We start from the raw sequence: 20707 nt of genomic DNA, 5'->3' as shown, positions 1-20707 counted from the left end.
CAAAAGGCAAGAAGTAACTTTGTAGTCCATGTGGACTTTAGAACAGTATCATCGGGCTGCAATGTGGGGAGAAATTCACTTTACGTGGAAAACAATCACTCTATGATTTATTTTCCACCGTTGCAGTCAATTATGGCTGGGTCATTAAGAGATCTTCCAGTTTGGAAAGGAGAGGTTGATGATGGCAGCCAATAAAGTCTGATGGCATTTCTACATAGTAGTGCCCTCTTTCAGATTGAGAAAATCATTGAAATGAAATAACAGGTGTAAAAGCCAGGCAAGCTCTATAAGGTTCACTTCAGTTGCCACAACATCAAGGGAGGCATAATTCGAGCCTGCCTGCCTGTGAGAAGCTGAACATCAACTGGAAGATCCTGGTCAGCCTCATTTAATTGTCCTTAAAGGCCAGTAGGAATTTGTGTTAGCTATCTACCACATGCAGGCCGGTGGGCCTGTCAACCATCTATTTTCTATCTCCACAAAGGTGGCCCAGCGTGGGATAGAGCTGGGGATCTAACTATGGGGCTGTTTTAAACTCTGGTCTATGCGAGGTATAGATACCAAGGTTTCAGGACTCTATTGCAGAGGGCAATGTAGGCTACCATCAAGACAATAAGTTCGACATAGGAAATTTAAAAGGAGCACTTCTAAAGTAGTCATCTCTGAACCACTGTCAGTGTAGCGATTATAGGAATAGAAGAATCGCGCAGATGAATATGTGGTTAGAGAGATGGTGCAGGAGGTAGGGCTTTAGATTCCAGAGGGATTAGGACCATTTCTGATACTGTACAAGTAGATGGCTTACATTGAACAGAACTGGAACCAACATCCTCTTGGGAAGTTTGCTGATGCTGTTGGTGCGGACTTAAAATAGATTGGCAGGGGGAATGGGATCAATAGACAATAGGTGCAGGAGTAGGCCATTCTGTCCTTTGAGCCAGCACCACCATTCATTATAATCATGGCTGATCATCCTCAATCAGTATCCTGTTCCTGCCTTATCCCCATAACCCTTGAATCCACTATCCTTAAGAGCTCTATCCAACTCTTTCTTGAAAGTATCCAGAGACTTGGCCTCCACAGCTTCTGGGGCAAAGTATTCCACACACCCACCACTCTCTGGGTGAAGAAGTTTCTCCTCAACTCTGTTCTAGTATCCTGACTAGTAGTTCAAGGGAAATGAGGCTGACATAGATATAGAACTTAAAACGCAAGCCAATGAGTCCATATTGCAGAGGAAATAAGAAAGGAATGAGTTTAGCAAGGCTAAATGGAATATATTTAAATGCGAGAAGCCCGAAGAATAAGCTAGACAAGCTGAGGGCATTAATAGCACCTGGGTGTATGATATTATTGTCATAACCAAGACTTGGCTGAAATATGGGTAGGATTGGCAGGTCAATATTTAGGATATTCAGGCAGCATCCGACGAGCAGCAAAATCGACGTTTCGGGCAAAAGCCCTTCATCAGGAATTTATTCCTGATGAAGGGCTTTTGCCCGAAACGTCGATTTTGCTGCTCGTCGGATGCTGCCTGAATTGCTGTGCTCTTCCAGCACCACTGATCCAGAATCTGGTTTCCAGCATCTGCAGTCATTGTTTTTACCTTTAGGATATTCATACAGGATAAGAGAGGGAGATAGAAGAAGAGGAGGTCACAATATTGGTCAAAGAATCAAATATAGCAGTATATAAGTGATGCTATCTTAGAAGGATCATTAAATGGATAGAAGTCAAAAACTCCAAACAGGCAAATATGCTGTTGGGTATGTAATACCAGCCTTCAAAAAGGCTGACGTGTATAATCAAAGTTTCAGTGGAGTGAAAGAATAAGAAGACAATAATAGTAGTGGATTTTTAACTACCCAAACATCAACTTTATAACTTTAGTATACAAGGTAGGGTGGTAAAAGGGCTGTAGGCACAAATATGTCTCAACAAGCACATGGAGTGGGCAAACCCTTTCCAACATGCTGGTCAAGCAAGAAGAACAGGAGGTATGCATCCAAAAAAAGATATTGTATCCATTTGATTGCCAAATTTGGATGTAACGCCTTGTATAATTGATGGATCAACAAACATTATAATTGATAACATTTTGACATCATAAGATACGCTGTAACCATTGTTCAAGGAGTCAGAAGAGAGATCTTGCTTTGTCCTTTGGCTTCCCTGCATAAGCTTGAATAAAGAAGATTGGTAAAAGAAACCTTGAGCAGCCAGACTAGACTGGATTATTCTTCCATCTGCATAATAGCTTGGCATAATTTGCAGGATTTGTGAAGGTGGAAAACACAAAGCAGTAAAGAACTGTAGATAGCCAGACTGATTGGAAGTAAGAGAAAGGGAGTGTGCAGTAAGATTTCGCCTGGAAAATTCTGTGGATTAATGGCCAGTAGTGGGAGAAACACCTGGATAGAGTATGGTGTTCATATGGTTCTATATTGGAAAATGTATATGTGAAACATAGGATATTGGTTGAATAGATGAGCAAGCATGACTGGCAAATGGAGGCTCAGTGGGCAGTTGGAAGGGACAAAAGAAAGGTGAAACCAAAAAGGCATGTTTGCTCCTTTGTTGCCTATACAAGCTGCAAGTGGAAAATAATAAACAGCTAAGAGAAACATCTCGAGCTGCTCTCACTAACCATGCACATTCTTTAAAATGGTGACCCAGGAAAGTCTTTCAAGGCTACAGTCATTGACTACCTCCAAATGATCTCAAAGCACTTCAGTTGGCTTTGAAGTACTTCCATTAAAGCTCTTCATAGGATCTGAATTTTATTTTCACCATAACTCTTGAAGGTCAGGCAGCATCCGGGGTGCAGGAGAGTCAATGTTCTGGGCATGACCCTTCAACAGGATTTCACCGAGTCCTGATGAAGGGTCATGCCTGAAACATTGACTCTCCTGCTCCTTGGATGCTGCCTGATCCAGCACCACAGTCTATTGACTCTGACTCTTCAGCATCTGCAGTCCTCACTATCTCTTGTAACTCCTGAAACCAAACAGCCAGTCTGCAGGGCCAGTTGTCCACATACATTTGGCTTAATTAGCATCACTCACTACCTTAATAGCCTTACTTGTGTGTGTTCCCTGTTGGGACACATTGCTGGTAATGTTACTAGGTTAATGAATAATAAACTGGGGAGACCCAGTTTAATGCTCTGGTTGTACATCAAAACTATTGGAAGAGGTAAAATTCAATTAATAATTCTGGATTTGAAAGTCAGTCTCAGTATTGGTTGCCATGATACCATCAATTGTCATAAAAATTAATGTGGTTAACCAGTGATGAAAATGTGTTTTTTATACATGGTCTGGCATTGATGTGACTCTTACTTGACCTCAGAAAAGGCTCAGAAAGTCTTTCAGCTCAAGGGCAACTAGGGGTAGGCAATAAGTGTTGTCTCTGCCTGAAAGGTCCACACCCCATGAAAGGATGAAATAAGAACCTTTTCTGTCAAACAGCCTACATTCACATCTCTATTACTTTTATAATTTAATGAATTAAAGTTTAAAAATGAAAAAATAGCATTGTCATTTCAATGCCCCATGATGTTTCCCTCACAGTGCACAAAGGAATGTTGGGGTTACATAAATAAATACAGAACAGTGAAAGACTTTTTTGCAGTGTAGATACTGTTTAATGTAGGAGACACTGAAGCTAAACTGCACACAATAAGCTCCTTCCAGCGATGTAATTATGACCAGATAATCTGTTAATTATAACTTTAATTGAGAAATAAATATCTCAAATGATATTATATCTATATAAAATTAGGCACTTCTCACAATTTTGCAGAAGGGCTCTGAAATCTGGGAATTATTCGAAACGTATTCATCTTTCGGTAAAGTTGTTTATTTCCACTGTTGTATCCCATTGACCAAGTATGGCCAGGGTGTTGTGAAAGGCCAGAGAAGACATTGGTAGTTGAGATGAGAAAATTTAATTCACAGCAAAGATGGCAGTCACAATGATCAGCTCAACTCTTGGGAATTCCCTCTCTCTAACCTTCTTCCCACCTTACAAATCTTCTCAAAAGTTGCCATAGAAATTTAAATTGTAGTTACTGTCCACCCCAGGTCAAGCACAGTTCACTGTTTTAGAAAGGGCTGAATACAATCAAAACCAGAGTTTAAAAGATTTAGAATCATAGAATTCCTTCAGGGTGGAAGCAGGCCATTCAGATCATTGGGTTCATACCGACCCTACAAAGATCATCCCATCCAGACTCTTTCCTGTACCCTGTCTCATCATACAGTCAACATCCAAGGAACAGGAGAATCGACGTTTCGGGCATAAGCCCTTCTTCCTGAAGAAGGGCTTATGCCCGAAACATCGATTCTCCTATTCCTTGGATGCTGCCTGACCTGCTGCCCTTTTCCAGCAACACATTTTCAGCTCTGATCTCCAGCATCTGCAGCCCTCACTTTCTCCTCATCACACAATCATAAGAGATTTACAGCATGGAAACAGACACTTCCGTCCAACTCGTCCATGCTGACAAGATTCCTAAATTAATCTAGTCTCATCTGCCAGCATTTGGCCCATATCCCTCTAGAACCCTTCCTCTTCATATATACATCTAGATGCCTTTTAAATTATGCAATTGTACCAACTGCCACCACTTCCTCTGACAGTTCATTCCATACATGCACCACTCTCTGCGTGAAAAAAGTTGCTCTCAGGTCTCTTCTAAACCAATGCCCTCTAGTTTTGGACTCCCCTATCTGGGGAAAAGACCTTAACTATTCACCCTATCTATGCCCTTCATAATTTTTTAAACTTCCATAAGGTCACCTGACATCCTCTGATGCTCCAGGGAAAATAGCCCCAGCATATGCAGCCTCTTCCTATAGCTCAAACCCTCCAACCCTGGCAATATCCTTGTAAATCCTTCCTGAATGTAATTGTTTGAGATCTGACCTACAACAGCGTTGTCATCAGCAAACTTATAAATGGCGTTGAGATGGAATTTGGCCATACAGTCAAGGTTTAAGTGTGTATAAGGAGTATACTAGGGGGTTGAGTAAGCAGCCTTGCAGAGCACAATTGAGGATTATTGTGGAGGAATTGTTATTGCCTAATCTTACTTATTGCACTCCAGGTGTCAAGAAGTCAAAGGTCTAGTTATAGAGAGGGGGGCAGAGACCTAGATCTTGGAGTTTGGAGATGAGTTGGTTTGGAATTATGGTGTTAAAGTCAGAGCTGTAGTCAATAACTAGGAGCCTGATGTAGGTATCCTCATTGTCCAGATATTCTAGGGATGAGCATAGGGCCAGGGAGATGATGTCTGCTGTGAATCTATTCTGCTGGTAGGCAAATTGCAAAGGATGAAGGCAACTTGGTAAGCTGTAGTTGATGTGAGCCATGACTAACCATTCAGACCACTTGATAATTAAGGAGGTCAGAACCACCAGGTGGTAGTCAAGTCACACTGCATGATTTTTCTTTGGCACCAGAATGATGAGGATCATCTTCTTGAAGCAGATGGGCACTTCAGATTGAAATAAAGAGAGGTTAAAGATGTCACCAAATTATCCCGCTAGCCCGTCCGCACAGGATCTGACTGCAATACTATTCTTATGATACAAGAGATTCTGATTCAACCACTATTTCAGACTCACACCATCGTCTGGGTGAAAAAAATCTCCTCATCTTTCTTCTAAGTCTCTTACTTTATAATTATTTCTCTTGGTTATTGAGCCCTCTACAAATGGAACAAAATGCCTTCCTATCCACATTATCTATACCCCATATAATCTTACATATCTCAATCAGTTCCCCTCTTAACCTTCACTGTTCCTAGGAAAACAACATCAGTCAATTAAATCTTTCCTCATACCTCAGCCCCCGATCTCAGAATCCGGAAAGTCTTTTATGCACCTTCTCTACAATCTACAATCGCATCCTTCCTATAAATATTGACCAATGGTTGCCAATTGTGCCCTAACTAGTGTTTTTATACAGTTACAGCATTATTTTTGTCTTCTTATATTCTGTGTCTTGGTTAAGAGAGACAAATATCCCATATATGTTTTTAATTCACCTTATATACCTGTCCTCTTACTTTCAGAGATCAGTGAACATGTACATCAAGGTCGCTCTGATCTACAGTTCCTTCCAGGGTCTTACCATCCTTACTGTAATTCCTTGCTTTTTAGTTCTTACAAAGTTTGTTACTTCACAGTTTGCAGGTTGAATTATATTTGCCGCAGTTCTGCGTTTACAGCTATCCTCCTCACAAGTTATCACCATACCAACTTCTGGGAGATACACATTTTCTTAGTCATATTTTCTGTATTTAAGTTCAAAGGATGAATGTACGTCATAAACAAGAAGGACTCCAGAACTAAGACCTATGGAAACAGATGTCTAATCCAAAAACATCCCTGTATCAACATCTTCTGCCTCCTGCATCTCAGCTAAATTTGGATGCTGAAATAACTCCAGAGGCCTTAGCTCCTTTGATAGTCCCTAGATCTTCCTGCAAATTTTCTGGATGTTTAATTAGGACTTCAGTCAGACAGCCATTTTCTAATCAAAAAATGTTGAGACAATCTAGATGAATCTTTCTCAATAAATTTCACCCAAACATGATTGGGCTTGAACGTTTTACTACAATCAGTGGTAACTGAACTAATTGATTTTCATAAGAGACTGGAACCAAAGTTGTACCCTTATTTTGTAAAAGATTCCCAGTATGGGTTCTTAGTCTAGCCAAGGTCTTGTGCAAACTTAAAGGTTAGAGTCCAGACAGAATTTCTTCAGGAGCATGCTTAACTCTCTTCATCACTGAAATAACTTCACAGAGGTCAGTTTCCGATCACCACAATCACTCTGTATTTCCACATGGACAGTCCTTGACACTGAGCCAGCTCTCAGAGTGAACAGAACCACTGACACTCTTGTTTATTTTTCTTTACTTTTTTATATTAGCTACCAGCCTTCAGGTAGCCATGCCTCAGACTCATGATCCTGTAGGAGAAAGCTTTTCTCATCATCTTGGTTTGAAACATAAATTTACTTCTAATCTGTGTCCTCTAGTTCTAGTTGTTTCATTAGGGGAAACATTCTTTCGACATCTACCTTGTCAAATCCCATCAGAATCTTACATGTTTCTCTATGATTACCTCCCATTCTTCTAAACTGTAACTGAAATAACTCCACAGGGGCCAGAATCCCTCCACCAAGTCACCCTTTATTTGTCCTTGACATTGGTCCACTTCCCCCAGAGCTAGCTCTCAGAGTGAAGACACTTGTGTTTATGATTTTTTTCAATGTAATTAAGGAAAGCTTAACCCCTCACCTTTGATCAAGCAACAGCAGATGAGATAAGTCCACAGAGATCAATTTCCTGTCACCAAGTCACCCTTTACTTACATGTGGAGAGTTCTTGACACTGATCCAAATCCCTCAGAGCCAACTCTCAGAGTGAACAGGATATCTGACACTCTTGTTTTTTTTATTAAACCCTCACACTACCGCCTAACCGCGGTAGTGCTTATATTTTCCCGACAGCACCCATGTTGTGTGTGTGCAGGTGTGAGATACAGTGAAAGACACGAGGTGCACGAATCTTTATTCAAATTTCCACCACCAGGAAGAAGGAAACACCCGAGTGGCCAGTGACAAGCAGTGCCCTTCACATCAAAGGGCAATGCTGTGTGATTAAACAGTGAAGGGGAGGGCACGGATCAAATCAAAAACACTTATATTTATTTATTTTTTCCTTTTCCTTTTCCCTTTTTTTTCTATTAATCCCCCACTACCGCCTAACCGCGGTAGTGCTTATTTTTTCCCCAGCACCCATGGTGTGTGTGTGTGCAGGTGTGAGACACAGTGAGAGACACAAAGTGAACGAATCTTTATTCAATTTCCACCACCAGGAAGATAGGAAAACACCCGAGTGGCCAGTGACAAACACTGCCCATCACATCAAAGGGCAGTGCTGTGTGATCAAAACAGTGAAGGGGAGGGTAGGGACTAAATCAAAATAGAATTGGAGGGAGAAATAATGCACTCCACTCCCTGCGGCGCCCACCTCTCCCTGAACAACTCCAGGGTGTTGGTCGACACCACGTGCTCCTTCTCCAAGGACACCCGGGCTCTAACATAACCGCGGAAGAGGGGCAGGCAGTCGGCCCTAACGACCCCCTCCACGGCCCGCTGCCTGAACCTGTTAATGGCCAGTTTGGCCAGGCCCAGGAGCAGACCCACGAGGAGGTCTTCAGACCTGCCCTCCTTCCTCCGTACCGGGTGCCCAAAGATCAGGAGCGTGGGACTGAAGTGCAACCAAAAGCAGAGGAGGAGGTTTTTCAGGAAATCAAAAAGGGAGTGCAAACGCCCACACCCAATATACACGTGGTCCACGGACTCCACAGCGCCACAGAACAAGCAGTTGGGCTGGGAGTCCGTGAACCACCGCAGTCTGCGGTTACAGGGGACTGCTGCGTGCAGCACCCTCCACCCCAGATCCGCGAGAGAAAAGGGGAGGACTCCCGCGTAGAGAGACCTACACTGGGGATCCCCACCACCCGAACACTTGTGTTCATTTATTTTTTTATTTTTTTCTGCCTCCTCCTCTTCTTCCTTCTTTCCTTCCTCTCTCTCACCCGATGTGGGGCAGCTACTCCAGGGACAGTCCCCTTCAAGGAGGAGAGTCCTTGCACGTGCGCACACACACTGATCCAACTCTCAAGATAGGCAAACACCTGAGTGGCCAGTGAAAAGCAGTGCCCTTCACATCTCCTGTTTTTTTTCCTTTTGCACTCCTGTTTACTTTTTTTTTCTCCTTTTTTTAACCACCTAAGTGCTTATTTTTTCCCCAGCAACACTTGTGTTTATTTTTTTTTCTCTTTTAGTGATCCCTGGGTTTTTTTTTTTTTTGTTTTTTTTTCTTCCCCAGAACCCATGGTGTGTGTGTGCAGGTGTGAGACACAGTGAGAGACACAAAGTGAACGAATCTTTATTCAATTTCCACCACCAGGAAGATAGGAAAACACCCGAGTGGCCAGTGACAAGCACTGCCCTTCACATCAAGGGACAGTGCTGTGTGATCAAAACAGTGAAGGGGAGGGTAGGGACTAAATCAAAATAGAATTGGATGGAGAAATGATGCACTCCACTCCCTGCGGCGCGCACCTCTCCCTGAACAACTCCAGGGTGTTGGTGGAGTCCGCGTGCTCCTTCTCCAAGGACACCCGGGCTCTAACATAACCGCGGAAGAGGGGCAGGCAGTCGGCCCTAACGACCCCCTCCACGGCCTGCTGCCTGGACCTGTTAATGGCCAGTTTGGCCAGGCCCAGGAGCAGACCCACGAGGAGGTCTTCAGACCTGCCCTCCTTCCTCCATACTGGGTGCCCAAAGATCAGGAGTGTGGGACTGAAGTGCAGCCAAAAACAGAGGAGAAGGTTTTTCAGGAAATCAAAAGGGGAGTGCAAACGCCCACACCCAATATATACGTGGTCCACGGACTCCACAGCGCCACAGAACAAGCAGTTGGGCTGGGAGTCCGTGAACCACCGCAATCTGCGGTTGCAGGGGACTGCTGCGTGCAGCACCCTCCACCCCAGATCCGCGAGAGAAAGGGGGAGGACTCCCGCGTAGAGAGACCTACACTGGGGATCCCCACCACCCGAACACTTGTGTTCATTTATTTTTTTATTTTTTTCTGCCTCCTCCTCTTCTTCCTTCTTTCCTTCCTCTCTCTCACCCGATGTGGGGCAGCTACTCCAGGGACAGTCCCCTTCAAGGAGGAGAGTCCTTGCACGTGCGCACACACACTGATCCAACTCTCAAGATAGGCAAACACCTGAGTGGCCAGTGAAAAGCAGTGCCCTTCACATCTCCTGTTTTTTTTCTTTTTGCACTCCTGTTTACTTTTTTTTTCCTTTTTTTAACCACCTAAGTGCTTATTTTTTCCCCAGCAACACTTGTGTTTATATCTGTCAGCCAGGGTTCTCTGATTGGGCCAGATTAACAGCCCAGTCAGGGAACTCATATTCTGTGAGGTCCACCTGGCTGACTTTATTACAATCACTGCAGATTTAATGTGCCATTTGCTGGTTAGCTCATGCCATCTTATTTCATGTATTTTTATTCTCCATCATGGATCATGGTACTGATCCTGAATGTATTTTACTGTACACAGTTAGAAGCAGATGTAATAATCAATATAGTAAAATGAATAAAAACTTGGAAGGGAAAAAAAGCTCTGCAAACAGCTCACCTAGGCACATTGGGTAGAATTCCTTCTTCTATGCTGTATCATTTTACTGTGGTGGGAGTAGGTCCTTGTTTAATATGTATGAGGATATCAGGTAGAATTGTTTTAAAGCAAGAACAAAATGTTGTGACTGATTCACTGGACTTGAGCATGGTGGCTCAGTGGTTTGCACTGCTGCCTCACAGTGCCAGCAACCCAGGTTTGATTCCTGCCTTGGGCAACTATCTGTGCGGAGTTTGCACATTCTCCCCATGATTGTGTTGGTTTCCTCTAGGTGCTCCGGTTTCTTCCCACAATCCAAAGAAATCTGGGTCAGGTGAATAGTTCAAGCTAAATTGCCCACAATGTTATAGGTAAATATAGGATAGTGGAGTGGGTCTGGGTAGTCTGCTCTTCAGAGGGGTTGGTGTGGACTTGTTCAGCTGAATGGCCTGTTTCCACACTATAGGGAATGTAATCTACAGATGCTGCCAGACCTGCACAGTGTCTCCACCACTTTCTGTTATCAAGAAAGGTCACCCTGACCATACATTAACTTTGATTCTTGGCATAAGTGCTAGATGACCTACTTAGGATTTTAGAAAACATTTTGTAAAGCATTTCAGATGAAGTGATAAAATGTTTGTAAAGAGTTCTGACATGTTAGAAATTAAAATACTGAAGACAAGTATAACTAAGACGTCAAGCAAAATTAGCTTTGAAAAAATGTAATTTATGACTTTTATGGCAAATCTCTTGATTTTTAAGTTTGTCACTTTTTCATGAAGAGGATTGAGATTGGCAATGACTGTCACTTATGATCAGTTTCAATTTAGCACTTCATTATTGTAACAATTCCACCACTCTTGTATGGTGGAGGCACCCAGCTATTCGAGGGCGGAACTACAATTCCCACAAGACTTGGGGGGAGGGGTGCAGTTCCGTAGTTACGTCATATCCGCTGGATGGGGCCGACGTCTGGTTGGTGTCGGTTGTCCTCTGAACATGGAGGCCGTGCCGCGGATGCCGATGATCTGGCTGGATTTGAAGGAAGCCAAAGAGTTTCCGTTCGCCGGTGCCGTCCGACAGGTAAATAAGAGTGACGCAGAATCGGCCGAATATCGAGGGCAGAGCTTGGTGTTCCTTGTCCGAATTAAATTATTTTGAGCACTAATAACGCCAAGGGGTTCAGACTCAGTGTTTGGTTTGGGAAGGAGGAGGCTGGTGTCACTCAGGGCCCAGAACGTGTCTGCTGAGTCCCTGTGAATCCCAGCAAGTGCCTCACGTCCTGTTGCTCTTCATAATTTTCATACAGTCAAATATTCCTGGATGTGTATATTGCCACCTTCAATGTTAAAGGTTCGGCATCTTGTTTTTATATTGATTTGCTGTTCCTTTCGATTGATCGTCATTCCAAAGCTATTAACTTCCAGACTTGAGGCAACGAATGTCTGAGGCGGATTCAAACCGTTTCTTCCCTTGGTGTTATACTTGACCCGAGATGAGCTGCACAAAGGGCGTTCACGCCATCACGCCATGATGATTGTATTAGTCAGCTGTCAGCAGACAATAACACAAAGCTGCAAAATGCTGGAAATGCTCAGCAAGTCAGGCAGCAGCTGTGGAGCGAAGCAAAGCTAATGTTTCAGTTTGCGGTGACCTTTCACCAAAATGATGGCCTTTCTTATGAAAGATGCTTACTGACCAGCTGAGTTTTAAAAAAATTGTTCCATGGTATTATTTTTCATATTGTTTTCCTTCTGAGCCCCAGAGTTGTGTGTTCAAATCCCACTCCAGAACTTGAACAGACAAATCAAGGTTGATGCTGCAGTCAATACTGAGGGAGATAGAGTCATTGGATGAGTCAACAACAATCAACTGTATGCCTTTTTTCATATATTTTTAAAACTGTTTCACTAAATATAGACATTTTTGTCAACATCAAAAATTTGTTGTCCATTCCTAATTGTTGTTGAAAGGTGATTGTGAATTACCATCTTGAACCTCGATAGTTAATTTAGTGCTGCTAGGAAAGGAGTTTGAAGATTTTGACTCCATAATAGTCTAGTTCCATGTCAGGATGCTATATGATTTGCAACTGGGATCCTGGGTTCGTCACACTATAGTATTATATGCACAGACAGACAGACACGCACATGTGTGTGCACACATACACACACACAGGCCCTCTCTTGTACACTCACACATAAACTCTCTCACACACCCTCTCACAGACTTAAAGCCTTTATACTGTCTCACATATACACACACACTCTTACAGACACTGATACTCTTTCCCCCCCCCCAAAAAAAAACACACCCACATAGATATGCACATATAAGTTTGTGGGGTGAATTTGTACTTGCAGAATTACATCTTACTTTGCTCAAAAATTGCATGAATCCATGTAAGATTCTGTAAATCTGTTTTTTAGATTCAAATCAGTCTGACCATTGTGGCACAGACAGCTTCACAGGGAGTTAACACCTTCAATACCTTATCTGGGCTGACATGACACCAATTGTTAAAGTGCACTTGAGAATGCAGCTTTTAAAGAATGTTTTGCGATTTACGTATGGAAGAACTGAAGCCAATACAGTCATTCTAAAAGATGAGAGACTTAACAAACAATCCAGATCTTTTTCAATATATAATTTCAGTTACATCATGCTGTAAACGTTTGCTATAAATTGTGTCTTACAATCTTATTCTCCACAATCACCTGATGAAGGAACAGTGCTGCAAAAGCTGGTGCTTCCAATTAAACCTGTTGGTCTATAACCTGGTGTTGTGACTTTTAACTTTGTACACCCCAGTCCAACACCGGCGTCTCCAAATCATGGTTTGCACTTGTAAGTGATGATCTTGTCATGCACATGCTTCCCTTTTTCTAGATGCTAGAGGTTACGTGTTCCAACAGTATGATAAAGGAGATTTGGTCAAATATATGGCAGTAATTTGTAAACAGTGCCGACAAGGTGACTGTTTAAGTGTTCCATTTTGTTGCCTCTGCATACATCCAAGCAAATGGAAAGCATTCCATTACACTCCTGACTTGCCCCTTGTAGGGGTCAGCTAGCAAGTTAACCACCTCACAGTATGTGTTTGCTGATCCACTTGTTATCATAAGAGCTGACCAGTTAAGTTTCTGGGCAGTGCTGATTGATTCAACGATGGTAATATCATTGTTTATGGAAAGGAGACGGTAAGTTTCCCTGTTGGTAGAGATTGTCATGCTGGGTACCGACATGGTGGGGATGTTACTTGCCACTTGTCTTCAGACAAGCTGACTAGCTCTTGCTGCATATGGGTACAGACTGCTTCAGTGTCTGAGGAGTTGCGTATGTTGTTGAATCAGACGACATGTTTCTGACCTTTAGATCTTCAAACAGTCATTGAGGTAGCTGAAGATGTTTGGGCCTCGGATATTATCTTGAGAAATGATTGGCCATCAATGGACATAATAATCATCCTTTGAGCTGTAGAACTTATATTTGACGAGAAACATTAATTGTTTTTCTCTCTCTCTGCCAGACCTGTTGAGTTTCTCCAGCACCTCTGATTTTATTTCAGATTTTCAGCATTTGCATTATTTTGCTGTGATTCCATGTCTTATGTGTGACCCCCAACTGTGACAGTCACATTGATTAGGTCTCACAATTCGACCTGGAATATAAGGCCACCTTATTTTCTCAGTGTCAAAATGTGTGCTTAGGCATATACGTGGCAATATCTAAACCCCACTTCACTTTCTATTACTGTATTTCCTCAGTCTCCTTGGATTATATCAATTTAGAAGATGTAATATTTTAAGAATACAAAAATGGCTCCATGGATGAGCCACTTCAGTTATGAGGGAAGATTTGATAAGTTGGAACTGTTTTCCATGGAAAGGAGAAGGCTAAGAGGAGGTCTGACCAAAGTTTTCAAAATCATGAGGAGCTTTGATAGAGGGGATAATTAACAAGAGGAGAATAGTTTTAAAATGTTTAGCAAAATAAGTAAATTCGAGCTGAAGCAAACCTTTTTTTCTCAGTCATTTGCGTTTGGACTGTAGTGTCTGGAAGTATGATGGAGGCAGATTTAATTGAGGTATTCAACTCAGCAGTGGATTATATGTTTCTATGTATATAAAACTGGTTATGGGAGAATAAAGCAGCAGTATGGCTATAAGTTAAATTGTTTAGAGAATTATACAAATATGATGGGCCAAATAGCTGCTGCTTGCACCATAACAATTCTGAGGTATGTTAAAATGCAATGTAACTATGAGCTTAACTTCTGTAGTGGGCAAAATGCTTGGATCTCTAATCAAGGAAGAAATAGCGAGACATCAGGATAGAAATTGTCCCATTGTAAAGGCAGGGCATGTTTAACTAATTCGCTGGGATTCTTTGATGATTTTACGAGTGTGGCGGAATGGAGAATGGGTGGATATGGTGAATTTGAATTTCCAGAAGGCAATCAGCAAGGTACCGCACAAAAGGCTGCTGCATAAGATGAAGGTACATGGCATTAAGGGTAATGTATGAGCATGATTGAAGATTGCCTACCAGAAAAACACTCATTTATTTCCACTCTTTGTTTTCTGTTAGTTAGTTAATCAGTAGCTTATGGCTTGGGACCCCAATTGTTTACAATTTAGATTCCCTACAGTGTGGAATCAGGCCCTTCGGCCCAACAAGTTCACACTGACCCACCTAGACCCACTTCCCTCTGACTAATGCACCTATCACTATGGGCAATTTAGCATGGCCAATTCACCTGACCTGTACAGCTTTGGACTGTGGGAGGAAACCGGAGCACCCGCAGGAAACCCACGCAGACGCAGGGAAAATGTGCAAACTCCATGCAGACAGTCGCCCGAGGCTGGAATCTAACCTGGGACCCTGGTGCTGTGAGGCAGCTGTGCTGATCACTGAGCCACCGTGTTGCCCTATTTACATAGATGCTTTAGAGTTGGAGATGAAGTGTGGTGTGCTGAAGTTTGCAGATGCCACTAAGAAGAATGGTAGAGCAAAGTGAGGGATATAGATAAGTGAGGGGGCAAAGGTCTGGCAGGTGGAGTACAGTGTTGATGAATGTGAGGTCATCCATTTTGATAGGAATAACAGCAAAATGGACTATATTATAGTGATGAAGAATTGCAGCATGCTGCTGTGCAGAGGGACCTGGTGTCCTTGTGCATGAATCACAAAAAGTTGGTTTGTAGATGCAGTAGGTAGTTAACAAGGCAAATGGAATATTATCCTTTGTTGCTGGAGGAATACAATTTAAAAATAGGGAGGTTATGTTGCAACTGTATAGGGTGCTGGTGAGGCCATCCATCTGAAGTGCTGTATGAAGATTTGGTCTCCTTACTTGAGAAAGGATGGACTGGCAGTGGAGGGGGTGCAGTAGAGGTCCACTGTGTTGATTCTGGAGTTTTGAGCATAGGCTTATGAGAAGAGATGGAGTAGACTGGGACAAAATTATTGGAATTTCGATGAATGTGAGGGGATCTTTATAGAAACATGAAAATTATGAAGGGTAAAGATAGGATAGAAGCAGGAAGGTTGTTTCCACTGGTGGATGAAACTAGAACCAAGGGCATAGCCTCAAAATAAGGGGAAGCAGATTTAAGACTAAGTTGACTAACTTTCTTCACCCAAACAGTTGTAAATCTGTGGAATTCCCTGCCTAGTGAAGCAGTTGAGGTTACCTCATTGAATGTTTTTAAGACAGTGATTTCTATTCACTAAAGGAATTAAGGGTTATGGTGAGCAGGTGGATAAGTGGAGCTGAGTCTGTGAAAAGGTCAGCCATGATCTTATTGATTGGCAGAATATCGATGGGCCACATGGCCTATTCCTCCTATAGTCTTATGGTTGAGTTCATATAGTCATACCATAAATAAGTGTAACTGAACTCTATATTTACACAAAAGACAATTTATTATTTTAAAAAAGGTATTTTTTAAAACCATGTTAGGAATTTTAAATAAAATTTGTATTTTTTGTCCTGATTATTAAAATTTTCTCACCATTTTTATGTGAACTGTAAAATCATCTGATGCACGTGGTTGGGTGGCTTCAGTATGTTTGATGACACCGGCTCTGAGTACACCTGTAACCTGCAGCCTGGTTACATGGCTGTTATTTTCTGAAACGTGAAGCAAGATGCTTTTGTTCACTAAGAATGCCTGAAAAGCTATTGGAGTCTAGTTATGTGTAAAAAGAGTTGAGCTCTAATGATGAGTAAATGAAAAGCAGAACCCTTCTTCTGGAAGGATTTTTCTTAAGCTTTTTGCGTATCAATTTATGGTATTTTGGAGAAGAGCAGGGAAATTTTCTCATGTCCTGGCAATTAATTTTTACCTTGATCAACATCATACTAGCAGATTAAATGGTCATCTCATTGCTATTGTAGGAACAAGCTGTATGCAAATTGGTTGCCATGTTTCTACAACAATGATTACATTTCAAAATATATATAATTGCTGTGTTTCTAGCTCCCAGGGCCTAAGCTCTGGAATTCTTTTTATGATACTTTGCATTTTCATCCCTCCCTTTAGAATAAGCTACTTAAAATCAGTGTACCTGCACCAGGATTTTTGGTCAGTTGTCCTAACATCATTTTTTGTATTTCCACCTCACATTTGGTGATGACACTACTGTGAAGTGTGATAGAACTTTCACTGTGCTAGAAATATCATATTATTTCAAGTTTTCTGTTGGATAAGAACTGGAAAGGAATCTTACCTCTGATCATTTTGCTGTATTTATGTTGCAAGTGCATGTATGGTGGCGTTGCCTGTGGAATTGATTGTTTGGTTCTGCTCTGTGACTTCCTGCACTTAGGTGAAATAGTCTGTGACCTGTTATTGTCCTGGCCTGCAGTGCAAGTGAGGCTACTGATGCTTGATAAGGAATTGGCAGGTAGCATGAAACTTGATAGCTGCTTTGGGTTATTTTGAAGGATCCCAACTTTATTTGGGTTGCTACATTTTCTAAACTACAACTTCCATGCAATATATTAAATACGTGAACAGAGCATAACTCTATGCACATTAAAAAGGTTCTGATCGATGTTGTATGATGGTTATGGAAAACAAATGGTGTGATGCTACTTCATTCCTTTGTGCAGCTGACTGTACAGTTATTTCTCAAGGTGCGTGTAGATCTGTTTTTAGTGTGGTTTTCGTGTGCAATATTCATGAGACTGGCCCTTGACAGCACAAATGTGGCAAACATACTTCTCAGTACCTAGCTTTTGAATTTTTCACTGGTCTTCAGAGATTGTCTGAGTGATTACAAAATATCTTGTTAGATTTTGGCCCTTGAAAAGCTATCCCACTTTACAGAATTAAATTTGGACACGTAGTCACTATTATTTTGACCTTGCATTGCAAAAGTACACTTTCTAGGGTGAGAATATATAAAATTATGTCTTGTCTTTGGTTGGAATGTTACAGCATAAATAGGATTTTGAAAATTCTATTAATGATCATCATTGATAAATGCAAATTCCATTTATCCCCACCCTCTTGAATTTCTGATCTTTGGTGACTTCCAACTTATAGATATTTTTGGTTTCTCAGTATGTTTAAATGGATTTGAATGGTCAAAGTATGTGATATCTTTTTAGTTCACAAACTTTTTTAAAATTGTGAAGTAGGTCGCTAGGAATGCATCACCCACGTGTAATGTTTTGTTATCAAGAGGGAGTTTTTCCCTGGTCACTGAACTTTTGGTGGGCCAAGATATAGAGGCTGATGATTTTTGGTTGTGGCTCTGTACCACCGGTACAATTTTTTTCACTGGAAATAATGTTTACTTCATTCATACTGATTGTAGTGCTTAATGGCTGGATGTCTGGTTTGCAATGCAGAGTCATGTCAACAGAATAGGTTTAATTCCTGTACCGGCTGAGGTTACCATGAAGATTCGCACCTTCTCACCTCACTTCTCGCCTGAGGTGTGATGACCACAGCTTAAACCTCCACCTGTCTGGTAATAGAGAAACACTATGGTCCTCTGGGACAATGACGATTTACCTTCTTTTCGCCTGACAAAGGAGCAGTACCCAGAAAGCCTGTGATTTCACAAACCTGGACTATAACCTGGTGTGACTTCTGACTTTGCAATTTTGTTTTGTTAAGCTAAAAGATTGGAAAATTTTTGAGATTAGCTAAGACTGATTTTTTTTTAAAAATGGAGAATGAAATTCCCAGTGCCACTACCTTCTATGGTTCAATAAGATCATCTCATTTGCAGCCAGAATATCCATGCAAATAGAATTGCTAGGTAGATTGAGCAGCCCATTATTTATAGTTTTCGAAATTTTTGCATGGGACATGGGCGTTGCTGGCAAGATCAACCTTTGTTGTTCAACACTAATTATCCTCAAGCATTGCCACCTTGATCTGCTTCAGCCTATTTATTTCAGGTACACATTGGTGGGGAAGAAGAGAAGAGATAGAAAGCAATACCAGCAAAACAGCCGGAATCTAAAAGAAAATGTTACAGTTTCAACACTTTTCATCTTTCCATCTAAGATGAAGTGACCAGTACTATACTTCTGGAATGGTATGCATGACTACAGCGATGTTAAACAGGGAGTTCCAGGATTTCCTACAGTGATTGTGAACGAACAGTGAGAAAGTTCTAGGTGAGGATGGTATATTACTTGGAAGGAAACTTGCAGTTGGTGGCATTTCCACGAGGAGAAAGTGAGGACTGGAAGTGAAGAGCTCTTGCCCGAAACATCGATTCTCTTGCTCCTTTGCTGCCTGCTGTGCTTTATCAACACCACACCCTCGGTACTTTCATGTATCTGCTGCCTTATCCTTCTAAGTGTAAAAGTCACGGGTTTCAAAGGTGCTGTTGAAGGATGAGTTGCTGCAGTTACCTTGCATTTAGTACACACTGCTTTGACTGTACTTTGGCGGGGGAAGTTTGTGGTTGGGGTGTAAGTTAAGTGGGACTGATTTATCCTAGCTGGTGTCAAGCTGCTTGCATGTTTGAGCTGTAGTTATGCATACCATTCCAGAAGTATAGTACTGGTCACTTCATCTTAGATGGAAAGATGAAAAGTGTTGAAACTGTAACTTTTTCTTTTAGATTCCGGCTGTTTTGCTGGTATTGCTTTCTATCTCTTTTCTTCCCCACCAATATTTCTGCACTTCAGAAAAATATGTACTTGGGTTTCTTTCAGTACACCTTCCCATGTTACATAGGTGGTTACAGTAGAGAACGTCAGTCATTATAGAATCTGCAGCAGTTGCAAACTGAGTACTAGTATGCAATCTTTCAATGTTTATCTGCCAACATAGCACTGAGTCAGAGCTGATGCTTGACAATGGTTCTATAATCTTTTGGAGGCTATCACAGTAATAGTCATTGCTCGTTATTTCAAATTCAATATATGAAATTGCAACCAGACCTTTAGACGGATGTACTTTATTGGCTTCATTTCACCTGGGTAGGCATAGCCAGCGTTAGATTCTTGAGTGACTATGGAGCTGATACAATGCAGAAGCAAGCAAAATCCATAACTGCAATTGAATTGAATTAGCTTTATTGTCACATGCACTGACATGAAACTGATAGACTGCTGCTTAATCTTTTATGATCCTACTTATTTATCCTTTACCTCTGCTTTAAATCTAATGTGTGCAAAAAAATTGCATTATTAGATACAATGTTAGAGGTTCTGGAAATTAGGGTATGAGGTCAATGACGAGCTTTGGGGATGTCTGTATTTCAGTTGTGTGCCACAGCTAACATTGTGTCATAATTAAGTGATGAAAAAGTGGATTACTTTGTCCTCTAAACAATCTATCAATTATCTTTTCAGTACATTTTGAAGCATTATGGTGAAAATCCTGACAACTACAGTGAGGAACTGAAGAAACTTGATCAGCTCAGACAGGTAAGTGCCTAATAACAGATTGCTACTGAAAGATTAGACTGCTGCCTTGGACCGATGGAGCTCTAAGCTCAATGTTTGTTTATTCAGGAAACTTTCTGTGTACCGTGCTCCTTCCCATGTGACTTACCTTTAGTTTTAACCCACATCATTGCTAGTACAGGAGAACCTCAACTGCTCAAGGTTCCTTGCCAAAACAAAATAAAAATGATGTAGTCATACTTCAAATTTCATATTCTAAATTAGATTGCAATAAATTCTGTTTTGTATCTGATGCAGTTTATTCATTCACTTGTGCTGTCAATCATCTAATACAAGGCAATAAATAAATTGGCCTTGCTGACTGTAGTGGTTGTGACCCATACTAAAGAAGACGTTTTTCTACAGCGCTTTGAAAGACAATTCTGATGGAAGAGGAACCAATAGCATTATTAACTCATCTGTTAAAAGTCAGTGAAGTGGATATTATAGTCAAGATTAGAGTGGTGCTGAAAAAGCACAGCAGGTCAGGCACATCTGAGGAGGAGGAAAATCGTAATTTCGGGCAAAAGCACTTCATCAGGTTTCCTGATGAACCAAAAGTTACA

The 20707-nt window shown here is 41.5% G+C and overlaps 1 protein-coding gene across 1 annotated transcript in view; it reads left to right on the top strand.

Annotated features, from left to right (window-relative positions):
* The first annotated feature begins 10956 nt into the window (after nt 1-10956).
* The window catches only part of ptpn23a (protein tyrosine phosphatase, non-receptor type 23, a), a 95198-nt gene continuing 85447 nt past the window's right edge, over nt 10957-20707 (top strand). Inside the window, exons 1-2 of the mRNA XM_043687916.2 lie at nt 10957-11299; nt 20049-20123. Coding sequence (XP_043543851.2) covers nt 11081-11299; nt 20049-20123 — 294 coding nt within the window. The 5' untranslated portion in view covers nt 10957-11080. The remainder of the gene's footprint in view (nt 11300-20048; nt 20124-20707) is intronic.

Source organism: Chiloscyllium plagiosum, unplaced genomic scaffold (assembly GCF_037043375.1).
Source record: "Chiloscyllium plagiosum isolate Xiang-an unplaced genomic scaffold, Cpla_swu_hap1 HiC_scaffold_4, whole genome shotgun sequence".
In the NCBI taxonomy this organism is placed as follows: Eukaryota; Metazoa; Chordata; class Chondrichthyes; order Orectolobiformes; family Hemiscylliidae; genus Chiloscyllium; species Chiloscyllium plagiosum.
The sequence above is the reverse complement of the archived record's forward strand: the minus strand, read 5'-3'. Positions and strand labels throughout refer to the sequence as shown.